Here is a 14,696-nt window from a genome sequence, read left to right as displayed (position 1 = left end):
TGTGATAGTAGATTTCAGAACTTATCAGGTCCTCAGGGGAAAATGGAGTTGGAGTTTTAAGCAACTGAAAGTTTCAAGTAAAGGAAGATGGAAAGAGGTTACTAGACATATGGTTTCCATAGAATGGAGTTTATGGCAAATAGTAGAAAGTTGATTCTTCTCTAGCACCACCTGGGGCACCTGAAGGCATAAGGCAAGTGATGTGATCCTGAACATTAGAGTGATTTTTCTTTTTTCTTTTCTTTTCTTTTCTTTTTTTTTTTTTTTTAGTGGCTATAACTGCAGAACTAAGAGAAATACAATACTGATGATATTTGAGGGCATAGCACTGATTGATGCTTTAGAGCTTTCTTGTTTGGGGTATTTGGTGGCCATAGTGAGAGGCCACTGTGAGTGGTGTCATGAAAATTGTTCAATAGATTCTAAAGAGTGAGTTGCCCAGGATGGGAAGGTTATGGTACTCATCCTAATATTTCTAGCTTGCTCATGAGAGGTTTAAGGGAGAATGGAGTAGGTTCCTAAGAGCTTTATGTTTTTCTGTGAAGACACAGGCTGAATTGAAGGGTCACAAAGAAATATTATATATATACTATATAGAAATATTATATAGAGAGAAATATTATAATATTTCTATATTATATAGAAATATTATATATATACACACACATATATACACACACATATACATATATGTGTATATGTACACATATATTCATATACCTATATATACATATATGTGTGTGTGTATATATGTATATATACATATATACATATATATAGAGATATATATATAAAGAGAGAGAAAGGAGGGAGAGTTGTTTTTAATAAAATAGGATGTAAATCTGGAAATGTTACCCCAATAAAACTGGATTAAATCACCAACCTCCCTTCATCAAATAGTCATCCCATTTTTTAGGTAGGAGAATATAAATCCTACCTCTTCTTCCAGATTAGGCTTTCCTGATTTGACCATGAAAATCTGAGTACCTGGGCACACTGACAGGCAAATCCCAACCCTTTTTCCTTTCAGAATCCTAGGGTCCCACTTCGCAACATTGTTAAACTGGTGACAGGAAGTTAAATGTGTCTGAAATAAAGGTTTAAAATAAATACAAGAAATAAGAGGTCAGGAATTAGGTTTTTATTTTTTGCCTCAAAGTGAATGAAATGAATGAGGCTAAAATGAAATATCTTCTATGAAGACACAGGTGGTGGTATTTGGCATAGAACTTCCCTTTCCTCCTTTTCTCATTTGCATGCTAAAGAAATTTTTCAGATCACGTATGTGAAATGTCATCTAGCAAAGTTTATGTGACCCCCAAAACTGATACAAAAAAGGGAAAAGCTGTCATAATTTTGAGATAAGTGAAAAATCTTTTAGGTGTTAGAGGACTCCAATAGAAAGTCATTAGGACTGAAATTTGGGACTGAAGTCCATATTTTTCCTTCACTATATGGCAATGGCAAACCATTTCTGTTTTTCTTTGTTATCAGAGAAGTCAGGTAACATTTTTATAATGTGAAGTCATTCATGTTGTTTATGTCAACTGGCATAATACACATGAAATTCAGAACAATCTTATTCACGTAATAATTAAGTTACAAGAAATTTAATATGATTAAAAAGAATTAAGCCATTTGTTCAAATATGAATCAAGAGAGACAATAAATAGTATGGGTGAAATGCAGGGAACAAAAAACAAAAACACAGAACACATAAGAAACTCTCTTTCCCTCCAGTAACAATCTGAAATAATTTCAAGAATGTGATTTTATTTCCTTTCTTGGTTTAAAATGACCCTAGAATAACTGAAAGTACATGTTCTGAAAAGGTGAAGATTTGGGGTCTGATCTGCTTGGTAGCTAAGTGTCGAGCCCGTTTCAAACGGTGCAGCTCTTGCCTGTGAGATTTCTCTCAACTGCAACGCTGCCAAACATCTCTCTGTGCTCTTCCCCAGCAATTTCTAAATCTGGTACCAGCTTGCACAGTGATACTCTGCCAAGCTGCCTTCAGAGCGAGGACCAACCGAGAAGCCCTAAGCTTGCTGCTGAGGAGCCGAACCAAATTGCTCTCCCCATGGGAGAAAGACAGGAGTGAGACACACCCCTGCAAACCTCTTTGAACTCATGCCTCATGCAGGAATCCATCCACAAGAAAAGGGTTTATAGCTTTTTTGGGAATTTTTAGAGCAGCCCCCAGCAGGAAGTAGTAGGGATACACCTTTGGTGATGCCCCCCTTTGGATACTTTCAGACAGCCCTGATAGCTTATTCTTTTTATCTCACCTTATTTTTGAAGAGGTTTCTGGCCATTCTTTTTTTTTCCATTTCATAACGTGACATCAGATTTCCTTAAAGTCCCCTAAATATTCCAAGGCTACATACACATCTGTTCTTTGCTACTCTCCTGATTCTTTTTAACCCTCAGTCTGGTTGACAATTAAGGTAAAAGACCTATTGCAGTTTTATAAACAGAAGAAACTTTGAACTCTAGATTTTAACTGTGCCATAATTTATTAAACATTTAATTATTCTATACAAGTTTATTTAAAAATTACATTTACTGATCTAACATGAGTTTCAAAAACAATACTACTATAAGAACTCAGTGTTATGATGAATTTAATATCTAAAAATAACTTTTAAATCAAATTGCGCCCTAAAATAAGTGACTTGTACTCAAATAGAAAATCAGCTTAAAGAGCTTGAATAATAAATATTTGAATCTTTTAACAAGTCGTCTTCTTCAATCTTAATCACAAGGCAAGAAAGACACTGAGACTATTACTATCCAGCATTGTAAATATGACTATTAGCACAGAAGATTTTAATTTCAGGATGGGATAACTATTTTTAGACTCTTTATTTTTTATGCTTTCTTCTTGTCTGGACTTAGGATCCTTGTAGATTTGCTTTTTTAAAAAAAATCCAGTTGTTCTCCATCAGTACAATTCACATTGATTCACCAAAGATGTCTCTCTGTTTTATTGAAAGAAAATCTAGTATAATTGGTCTTCCCTGACAGGGCTGGGCAAATATTTAAGGCTAATTCATACAGATTACCTGAATATATTTTAAAGATTTTTAAAAAATCAAATGGAGCATTAGGAATAATTGGAATTTCTCCTGCAAATCTTTCTGAATTAGAAGTAACAGAGGCACTAAAAGTGTCAGAGAATCTGACATGAATCTGACACTTAAATTATGACATTTATGTGACCATTTTAAATGACCTTGAATTTACTTGAGAATTTTTACGCTTTTTCCGTTTTATATTTCTTCTGAATAACATTGACTGATTCATGAAGTTGACATCATTCTCCATTGTAGAAGTGCTCTTAACCCATTGTCATATTTGAGAGTTTGGTAATTTAAGGTATTGATTTTGCCTGTGTGTGTGTTATGAAAAAAGAGTTGTATTTCTTTTATATTTTCTTCAAGCTATCAGATAGTGGGTTTCGAAGAGAAACTTATAGAAGTTGTTTTGCATATTTCATTGTCAGACAAAAATATCCTTGACAACTACACTCTGAACGTCTGAAAAAAGAGTGGTTAGCAAGGACCAGTTAATCTTTGCTACCACCAAATGCCATCTTTAGTAATTAGAAATAGATTTGGAAAACATCTTCATGTGACAAGCTCTTGGAAGGCAAGATTTTTAACATACTATTTATCTTCCTTTATAAATTATTCTTTAACAGTTGTCTCAGGGCACAAACAAAAACTTAGCATGTACCTATGTCATTGACATTTGTTCTTAGGATTTGTTTTCTAAAAACACACATACTTTCATAGTGGTTTCCCCCAGTGCACATTTCTGCATAACAGACACAATGGTCATGTGGCAAACACTACACTCATTACAAATTTTTGGCTATTAATACGTCACTTTATCTAAGAAGGAGGAGCCTCAAAGCATCCGTATCTAAAGAATCTAACTTTGTCCATGTCATGTCTCTTTCAAAGGAGAAACTGGAAGAGTTAGTTCTAAATATTTATCCAGTTCTTCAAGAAAAGATGGTCAGACTAGATTTCCCTGAACCTGCACATTTACTGATGTGTTTGAAAGAGGAAATAAGAAAATTACCTTTCTCACTTTTATCAGGCAACTCCTCATTCTCCCCCCCCACCCCCAGGAAATACCAGCTTTAGAAATATTAGAATCAGAGAATGGCAGTGGTCAGAGAGCACTGAGTCCATCCGTTACTCCCTTAATCCACACCTGTAGTGGTTGCATCAGCAAGACTGGAACCTGAGGTGGGGAAATACAAATGGACCAAGGTCATGATTGAACTGGTTAGCCAAGACTGTGGTGGTGACTACACTCCATGTCGCTTTCCAAATGTTGCAATTTGGAAAAGAGACTGCTAATAACTTATGATATGGGTGAGAGGAGGTGAAAATAATAGGCTCCATGTTTTTCTGGCCAACACAAATACTATGCACATCTTACAACAAAATAGTGGCAGGGTATTTTATATCATTCTGTGTTTACCTTGGCCATCTCTACAGTGGTGCTTCAGCAAAATAGGGGAAATGCCACTTCATCTGAGCTTTGTTTTTTAATCTAATAGAACAGATTATAATGAACTACAAGGAGAATGTCAATAATGTAAAGTCAGAAAAACAAAATATTAGTAAAATGACCTTGCCATTGACTGGGATAAGAAGTTACTTGTGATAATGTCTATCAACAGCTTGTAGGAAACTAATGAGCCTCAGGAAGTGGAAAGGACACACTGTATATGGGGTGTATGTTTGTTATTCATCTATTCATGTTTATTCACTTGTTTAATGAAAGATTTAATGTTCTTCAAATGTCCTTGTGATATGTTTGTTCTTTACTTGGAATCCGATTGTGAAGGGATATTATGGAAGTTTGACTTTGCTAAGTGACCTCCCCTGGCCCCTGGCCCCTGGCCCCAAGACCATCAACTATAAACAGCCATTTTTGTTATCTTTTTGTTTTATCATGTTTTGTTTTTACATCAGGGCACATAGTACTTGAAGGTAGACAAGAAATAGTCTCCCCAATAGGATCCCTTACATGAGTCATAAAAGGAAAATCCCAAATCGATTTCAGTCGAAAGATCATTGAGTAATCTCATTTTTCATGATGTGTAAAGCTGTTATAAATGTTATGCCATACCAAATAGTAAATCCTCCTTGAATGACACACATATTGTTTGTAACTATGGAAATAAATCTGCCCTCCGGTGAGAATTATTACCGTTGACTCAGACATAGCCATTTTGATAACTGAGGAGTTCCCAGCACTTCCCTCTATAGATTATGGCAAGTGATAAATTTCCTTGGCATATAACACAGTGGAGGTAACCAGTATTTGTATTAGGAAGTAAACAAAATGGGTATTAGATCATGAAAACAATGGTAACCACTTTCACAGTTGATTGCCAATGTAGGCATTATCTGGTCATTTCCAAGAGAGAAGAAAATTAATCTTTATCATATTTTTTACAGGTTCAGGATGCATTTAGATGCCGATTGAGGAACTGTCAGGATCCAATCAATGCTGATTCTTCAAGTTCTTTTCCTAACGGGCATGCTCAAATCATGGTGAGCTTGTATTTTCCCTCTGGTTAACTTAGTCATGATTTCTCAAGGGAATAACAAATATTATTTTCAGTAAAATAGTATCACAGTCCCATTTTGAGTGACCTTTGGCTTTAATTCATTAACAGACACCAGATAATTATTCTTTTTGTATTGCTTAGGAGTCCAGGATCTGTTATTGGCGTGTTCAGTGTGGGGTTTCTGTGCAACAGAAGAAAGTATTTTCACCCTTGAACAGAATCAGGGATAACTATGTGTCAATAGGTTCATGTTTATTTACAGATCAGAACACTATGGACCTATACTTCTAGTCTTAAAGCAGCTGTTCTCAGTGTTGGTTACATATTAGAATCAGAATAGGCACTCCAGACCGATGAGACCGGAATCTCTGGGCTGGGACCCAGGCATTGGTGGTCCCAGGCAGCTTAAGATGAGAACTACTGCCCTAAACTATAAAGAGTAGCCATGTTTCTAGTGAAAGTCAGTTATCGTACTTGAGCTCTGACCACTGTTGGGATTAAAGGTTACTTTAGACATAACCACTTTGGTATATTTTAGAAATGAGATGTCATTAAAATCAAGGCTTAAATAGAGGTGTGTTTTTTTAATACATATATATTAATTAAATTTATTTGGGAACATTGGTTAATAACGTTATGTAAGTTTCAAGGGTACAACTTTATAATACATCATCTGTATACTCCATTGTGTGTTCACCATCCAAAGTCTAGTCTCCTTCCGTCACCACATGTTTGACTCCCTTTACGGCCTTCATCCTTCTTCGACCCACTTCCACTCTGATAACCATCATACTGTTGTCTTTATCTATGAGCTTGTGTTTGTTTTGTTTGTTGTTCTTGTTTTATATCCCAAATAATGAGTGAAATCATATAGTTCTTGTATTTGATTTATTAATGTTTTTGGATTAGGCAACATAAAAATAGTCTAAATGATATACTAATAACTAAGACTTGAAAAGGAATAATTTTAATTTCTTATCCAAAACAAGAAAATACTGATATCTTGAATATAAAATATTAAATTGCGCTAATTTAATTTTATCATTATGAAAATAAACTAATATATTTAAAATAAAAGTTTGGGGCAAATGTGAGGATGGAACTACACTCTAGCAGATTCTAGACCGGATTGGTATTGGTTCAACTTCAATTTTAATTGCTAAGTCTGAAAGCCTTTTGTCACATTTGAGTGAAAATAATCATTAAAAAACCTAGATTGACTAGGAAGGTTTTGACAAAGCTGTATTATAAGATACTATATTACAAACAATATATACAAACTAAGTGCTTTAAAAATACAAATAACAGAGACATTTATTTAAGTATATTCATAATGCACATTTTAATCTTTTATTGGGGTTTAAGGAATTACCTTAAAATTCTGTCTCTGAGATTACAAAGGGTATTATATTGCCTTATTAAAATTGTATGTCATGCTTCCATTTATTTTATTAAACATTTGGTCTCTAGGAAATACTCTTGAAAACAATTTGATTTTTCCTTGAGAAAATTCCTTTGCACAAGACAATAACTTGGTACTGCCTAGTCAGTTATCTGTAAACTTCAGATAATCTGTTTAGTGAAACTCACTTGAGGTCTTTATTAAATGATGATTCTATGTCTTATTGTTTTTTTGTTACAGACAGACTTTGAAAAGGATGTAGACATTGCTTGCCGGTCCGGTAAGAATATTTGAATTTTGAAACTATAATCATTAGAAATGTTATATCATTTTTATTGATTTTGATTTAAAAATGCTGTAGTTTACACATCACATATTTGTGTGGAGAATAGAATAGAATAGAATAGAATAGAATAGAATAGAATAGAATAGAATAGAATAGAATAGAATAGAATAGAATACAGTAGTTCGATTCATAAATAGAATCTTTTAAATGGAAACATTGTAATAGCACAATGACAGAAGGATGGAATGAGAGAGAAATAAAAATGGTTTGTTGGGAGTACCAACAGCAGAAAAGCATTGACTTGAAGACATAGCCTTTCATTCCATTGATTACTGGTTGTCAGGTGTAATGCCCATCAATAAGGTCTCTCTGTGTCTCAGTTTCATCATCTATGAAATACGGGTTGTTGTAAGAATGAAATAACTGTGTGTGTGTGTTGATGTATCATAGCCATTGTTGTTGTTGTTATATTTTTAGAGGGGACCAAAAGAAACCTTGTAGTACCCTTTCCTTAGAGTACTAGGATCCCATTGAGTTTTCCTGATGGTTGTCCTCTGCTTGTGGCTAAACCCAGAGTAGATAACTCAAGAGTTTTAAAGGAAACCATGTTTCATTTTTTGGATGATTCCAGTTGTTTAAATGCTCCTTTATATTGGGACAAAATATACCGTATTTAATATTTTCTTCATTCGCTTTAGTGATGCATTCTAGAAGAAGAGTGGGTAGTCACTTTAGCAAAATAGCCAAATATTTGAGAGCAAGCATCATTTAGCCCGATCCAAGTCTTTTTTTTTTTTTTTTTCCTCCAGTCTAAACAAACCATGTTTCCTCATTCATTCTTCACAGCATCTTTCCAGGCAGGCATGGTGCACAGGTGGCCTCCAATATGTTAATAATTTTAAATTATGGTGCCCAAATGTATACATACATATCCAGCATTCATAGTTGGTTCTTTACTTACACTAATGCTACCTACATTTTCATCTAATTTCATAGCAGCTGGTACAATACTAGTGTCAACTGGTTGTCACCTAAAAATCACTAAGACTGTTTGTAGTAGCTGTCAGGTCTTTCTAAGACTAAGATTATGTGAAGGTTCTGTGATTTTCATTTTTCTCCCCAGTGAAGAAAAATCTGGCCTTTGTTTTTATCTCTATTCGTTATTATCTTAGTTTCAGGTTAGTATTCTATTCATTGGAAATTGTTTGGATGTTAAAAGTTTGATTAGAATACCTTCTAAACCGTCATCCAAGCTGCCAATCAAGTAGTTGAACAGGATGAGATGGAGTGTAGAACCCTGCTGTATTCAGTAAGGCACCCCCCACTCAAACCACTAAACATCTAGGCAGAGTCTGAGATCACAGAGTTGTTATAATAAGAATCTGAGAGACTAATCTCATGTACTTTTTCCTGAATTCAATCAGAATACTCTCTGTAGAGTGTGGTCATAGTAGGGCAACAGAATAACTGTCTGATTTGGTAACCAATAGTGTACCTGTGCACAGTATCAGGAATTAACCTGACCTGTTTAATACCTACCAAAATATTGCTAAGACACAGAGTTTGGTTTCCAAAGTTTACCACTTACCTTTTTGGAAAATTGATGAAACGTTTTCCCTAGTTTCATCCATTTTCCATAATTTCTCAAAGATCATTAGTCAAGGTGCCATGTTCCACATACCATGTTTCCCCGAAAATAAGACCTAGCCAGAAAATCAGCACTAATGTGTCTTTTGGAGCAAAAATTAATATAAGACCCGGTATTGTACTGTATTATATTATATTATATTATATTATATTATATTATATTATATTATATTATGAAGACCCGGTCTTATAGTAAAATAAGATCAGGTCTTATATTAATTTTTGCACAAAAAATATATCAGAGCTGATTGGCAGGCTAAATCTTATTTTCAGGGAAACAAGGTGTGTGTTCCAAGATGGAATGTTATTTGTCTGAGTCCGGAAGCCTGAATTTATTTAAAATAATTAGTATTTATAGAATTCCTATTTACCTATTTTTAGTTTCCTTTCCACCTCTTTTGGTGTACTCGTCATAGTTCTTAATAGAGAAGCAAAATAGAAGCAGCTTTGTCTTTCCTTACCAAGCTATTAACATTAAACCAGTGGTTGTCAAAGTCTGGTTCTCCAGGCAGTGTTAGTTTCACCAGGAAATTTATTAGAAATGCAAACTTTCAGGCCCTTCCGCAGACCTACTGTGGGGTAGGGTCTGGTAAATCAGTGTTTTTACCTGCCATCCATGTAATTCTGATGCATGTTAACAGTGGAGAACCACTGAACTACTAACCCAAGCTGTGGTCTCATTTCTTAAGTGTTCATCTTCTTCTCTTTTGTTAAATTACCTATTTTTTTCCAGAATGCATTGTATTCTGAAATATCATATTCCTGGTACAGGTCAATACCATTATTTTACCATGTCTCCCCCAAAATAAAACCTAACCAGAAAATAAGCCCTAGCAGATTTTTCAGGATGACATCCCCTGAACGTAAGTCCTAACGCATCTTTTGGAGCAAGAATTAATATAAGACCCAGTCTTATTTTAGGGGAAGCACGGTATTAGAAAATAGTGATTTGAATGTTTTCATTTTCTGTATGTGCCCTTTTTAGCAGAGCTCATCAGGAGCTTGCCTCTGAGTTTTTCTGGAGATTTCTGGCCACGTTGAGGTATATTCAGTTTTAAAGTATCAATTCATGGACTCTGAATAATATTTTTTCTAAGTTTTGTTGATATTCACTTTCCCAAAGGGTAGAGTATATATCTAATTATGCAAAATATTCAGGTGCATTTTGTTTTGTTTTTGTTTGCATTTTGCCGTTTACGACTTTATTAATTTCTCTCAAAAGACCATCCCTTCAGCATCATGTTTGTATCTGTAGGTGGTATGGATTTTTTTTGTTGTATATTCAAATTTTGGATATCCATTTTAAGCAAGTATAAGAAGCTGACATATATTTCATATAGAGTAGGCACTACTTCATGAGAAGAATTATCTTTCCCCCAATATTTAAGATACACAAATTTTCAATAAAGATGGCAATATCATTTGATAAAAATATGCTAATTGTAACTACAAATCATATTACATTTATACAAAACTAAATGAATCTTGTACAAATACACATTATGAAATCAATATTCAATACTAAGAATTCCTTTCTAGTTTATAATATTCATAAAAGTATAAAATTATATGTTCTTAATGCAGTATGATAGGTTCGCATAGCTAGCCTTTAAATTTTACTGTTGTAAATTTTGGATTAATTCTTGCATACAGTTAAAGATTAAATGTATTCTTTCCTGGAGTTGGAGATGTTTTAAAATATTTTATTTCAAATATTATTAAATCTATTAATTTAAAACACTTTGCCCCTTAATATTTTCATGTAAATTGTTCCTAGCAACCACAATTTATTACCAATCTATTATTTTAAGAGGTTTGGTAATTATGCTTTTAAACTAGTCTAATACAAAAAGTCACAACCAAATTGTGGATTAATAAAAACCATGTGGAGGTGATGTGATTTTTTTTTAGTGTCTAAAATAAACCTAATAAAACAATTAAATATGGTATCTTTAAAGATAAAAGATACTACATAAATGATGCTTGTTTTGAAATAACTTTGAAGGCTTCTCTTTGTAATGGGGAAACATTCATAGATTCCTATTTTTTCAGCCTCTGCTTTAATGCACAATAATTATGATGCTATTTGAAAACTGGATAATAATGAGTAAAATTCAGTACATCTGGAACTTTTCATGAAGAACGCATAAACCAAATATTTTACACTTATCTCTGCCTAATGAAACTTTCAGTGGTGATCACTCTGCTTTGTAGATGGGGCAGAAGTAGGTGGACATGTTGAGCTGACTTGTGTAGGGTGCTGGTCTGTGTGTTATCAGCAACAATATTACCAAGAATAGTTTTTCAGAATTTCATTCATTAATACCTCAAAACTGACAGATGTTCACAACTAAGCTTTGATTCATTCTGCCTCATTTATGCATAAAATATGGCTTCCTTTTTATAGAAAGGAAAAAAAACCATGAAAATATATTTTAATAAAGAATTCTGGACTCTTTCTTTGGTCTGTTTTTGTTTGGTTTGGTTTATGTTTTCATTTTGTTTTTTCTCTTACTACAAGTTCTAATGCATTTTTAATTTTTTTCTTTCATTGATTGGTTTGTTTTCATTTGCTTTGGTTTGGTTTATGTTTTCATTTTGTTTCCTCTCTCACTACAAGTTGTCATGCATTTTTAATTTTTTTTCTAAGTCATTTTTCAGGTTTAAAATGGAATGGTGGTTTTAGATGCTCAGACAATTTTTTTGTGTGCTTAAACTCAGTTGGCAATTTGAATACCCCCTCATAGATAAACGTTTATTAATTTTCAACATGCATAATTTTTGGAAGGATTTCCAGTGCAGTAGGATGAAATTCTTATTAATTCCCTCTTTCAAAAAAACATCTTAATGAACAGAACTTATTAAAAATACTTTAGGGGAAAGAAGCCTTTACAAAAAAGTCAAATTCACGTGACAATATCCACAATTTTATAAAACCCTTTGTAGTAGTTTGATGGAGACTACTTCTCTGGTAATCTGCCTTTCCCCTGAAAATGTATGCAGAGTTGTTCAATGATAAGACACTGAGATTTTTGAAAATCCATTAATCAGCTTTCAGATGTTTTAACATATCAGAATCAATAGTGATTGAGTAAACTGCACCATAGACAAACAATAGATAATTTTTAAAAGTATAAGCTTTATTTTATTAAGGAAATTGTTTAGTAGAAAGAGAGAACAGAATACAATAATGAAGAGAAAGCATGCATTAGCTTTCTTTTATGAACTCTGATATTTGCATTCACAGTTCTTCATAAGGATATTGGTCCTTGCCGAGCAGCAACAATAACGGGAACACTCTCTAGGATTTCTTTAAATGATGATGATGAAGAAGAAAAGGGAACAAACCCTGAAGGGCTAAGCTATTCAACATTGCCTGGAAACGTCATTTCTAAAGTCATTATCCAGCAACCCACGGGTCTGCACATGCCTATGAGTATGAATGAGCTGGGCAATCAGTGTTTGAAAAAAGAGAACAGTGAATTGCGGAGAACTGTGTACTTATGTACAGATGATAATTTGAGAGGGGCTGATATGGACATAGTCCATCCTCAAGAAAGAATGATGGAAAGTGACTATATTGTGATGCCTAGAAGTTCTGTAAATTCCCAGCCATCAATGAAAGAAGAGAACAAAATGAATATCGGTATGGAAACCCTGCCACACGAAAGGCTATTGCACTACAAAGTGAATCCTGAATTCAACATGAATCCCCCTGTAATGGACCAGTTCAATCTGAACTTAGAACAACATCTCGCACCCCAGGAACATATGCAGAATTTACCCTTTGAGCCTCGCACAGCTGTGAAGAATTTCATGGCCTCTGAGTTGGATGATAATGCAGGACTGTCAAGAAGTGAAACTGGATCAACCATATCAATGAGTTCATTAGAGGTAAGCAATAAACTTTTTTTTGCTCTTTGAAATATATATAGAGGATGACAGAGACTGATTCATGTGATTTTGGATTGAGGGAAAAGAGTCACGTTAAGTTTTTGCAGTTATGTGTCAGTGAGAATTTTTGGCACGTTGGGATTAATATTAAGGATGTATGTTTTTTTCCAGTAACGCATCAGAATCCCCTTTATCAAGATTGTGTTTAAGTAGAGGAATTCTCTATATTTAATTAGATACCAATCTGTCATAATTCTTCATAAACCAAGCAGAGCATTCATAAAGAAGAAAAAAACAAAAAACAAACCAAAGATCCTTCTGATGTTTCTCAGGTACTTTGTTGTTTAAAGTCATTTCTGACTGGCACTACAAACTTAAACCAACATCGGGATTTTCTGTTGAAGAACAGCTGTTAAAAATAAGAAAACTGGAATGCTGCTATGAGATCTACCATCACACTGATTATAAAGTCTACTACGTATTATATTAAATATCTTTCAAAGTAAATATTTTGCTCTTAGCTCTTACAGAATGGCAACCACTAAAATTTTCTATCTTAAATTGTGAACTCTCAGGAGGGATATAAATTGAGAAGGCTAAGAGTCAGGACTCTGAGGTCCAACCACATGGCTTTAGTGAAAAAAGCAAACTCCTCTCAGCTTCTTTTCTACCCATAAAGTGGAGAATAGCCATTGATATTTTTCATATTGTATTATAATTAATCAAGGAAGATCTAAGAAATGTCTTACTTTTTTTTGACATACATCCTGTTACTGTTTTTATATGTGACTTCTATATCCTTTACCTTGAAGTTTTGCTGTAAGCTCACTACTCATACATTGCATTGTGTTCTGTATGCAATGTAATACCTTCATTCCTTTTTATGTGTGTTACTATTGTTTTAATGAGATTATTTCATAGGATACTTTTTGGAGAAAGACACTCTACAATTGGTCGCCTACCCTTTCCATTAGAAGTATGCTGATAATCATATGTTCTGGTGTTCCGGGGTGCCCAGAATCAATTCTTTCTCCCTTTTCCCCACAGAGTCATTCCTTCTACATGAAAGGTTAGAGTAACTTGGTCAGTGGTGTGATTTTGAGGTTTTTCCAAACTGTTTCAAGAAAATTCTATACCAAAATAGTAATGTAGACGAGATCGAGAATGAAAACTCTAGATCAATCTCGAACAGAATAGGTTTCTGAAAAGAATCATCCTTCAGAACCAAAGCCATAGCGCCAATAGAGCCAAGTTCACTCCAGAGTGGCTGGCTGGAACACTCTCTAAACAAAAGCATTCCATCATTTTGAATTAACCAATAGATACTTTTTCTCTATTTCTGACTTGCATTTCCCAGAGACTGGCAGTTCTACTAGAATAATAACCACATAAGGATAAACTACATAATGTTTATATAGAATCAAAAGTTTGTAAAAAGGTTTTCAGTGAGTATGCATTTAATAACATAACATCACAAATAACAATTTGAATGCACTACTGGAAAAATCATAATGACCGTATAGAGTCTTCCATATAGAATGGTCTTTTAGATATGCTAAAGGAATTAGAATGGGATTATAGTAAATATTTTGCTTGTTATAAAAATGCTTTACATCTAAAAGCCTAAAAATCTTTCTGGGTTTGACATTGTATAGGTCCTGTGTACTTGGACAACAGGCTGTATTTCCAGGCGCTGTTTGTTCAGTGTAATTTTTCTAAATCTCTATATTCTTATTATTAAGTAGAAGCATCACATATAACTGTGATTCAGCCAAAAGATCTGCATTTAAATGACTTAGAGATCACAGGGCTTACTTACATCTTGAAAAGGAAGAAAATTCAGGATTCAGAATGAAAATTCAGTGTCGTTTTCA

The 14,696-nt window shown here is 33.9% G+C and overlaps 1 protein-coding gene across 6 annotated transcripts in view; it reads left to right on the top strand.

The window, feature by feature from the left end:
• The window catches only part of ADGRB3 (adhesion G protein-coupled receptor B3), a 679,308-nt gene that overhangs the window by 641,654 nt on the left and 22,958 nt on the right, over positions 1-14,696 (top strand). For all 6 annotated transcript variants that reach the window (XM_081037440.1, XM_081037439.1, XM_081037435.1 and 3 more), the window contains 3 exons: positions 5,481-5,576; positions 7,236-7,275; positions 12,176-12,822. In XM_081037440.1, coding sequence (XP_080893566.1) covers positions 5,481-5,576; positions 7,236-7,275; positions 12,176-12,822 — 783 coding nt within the window. The remainder of the gene's footprint in view (positions 1-5,480; positions 5,577-7,235; positions 7,276-12,175; positions 12,823-14,696) is intronic.

Source organism: Rhinolophus hipposideros (assembly GCF_964194185.1).
Source record: "Rhinolophus hipposideros genome assembly, chromosome: 3".
NCBI classification, from domain to species: Eukaryota; Metazoa; Chordata; class Mammalia; order Chiroptera; family Rhinolophidae; genus Rhinolophus; species Rhinolophus hipposideros.
This window is presented reverse-complemented; position numbering and strand designations above follow the sequence as displayed.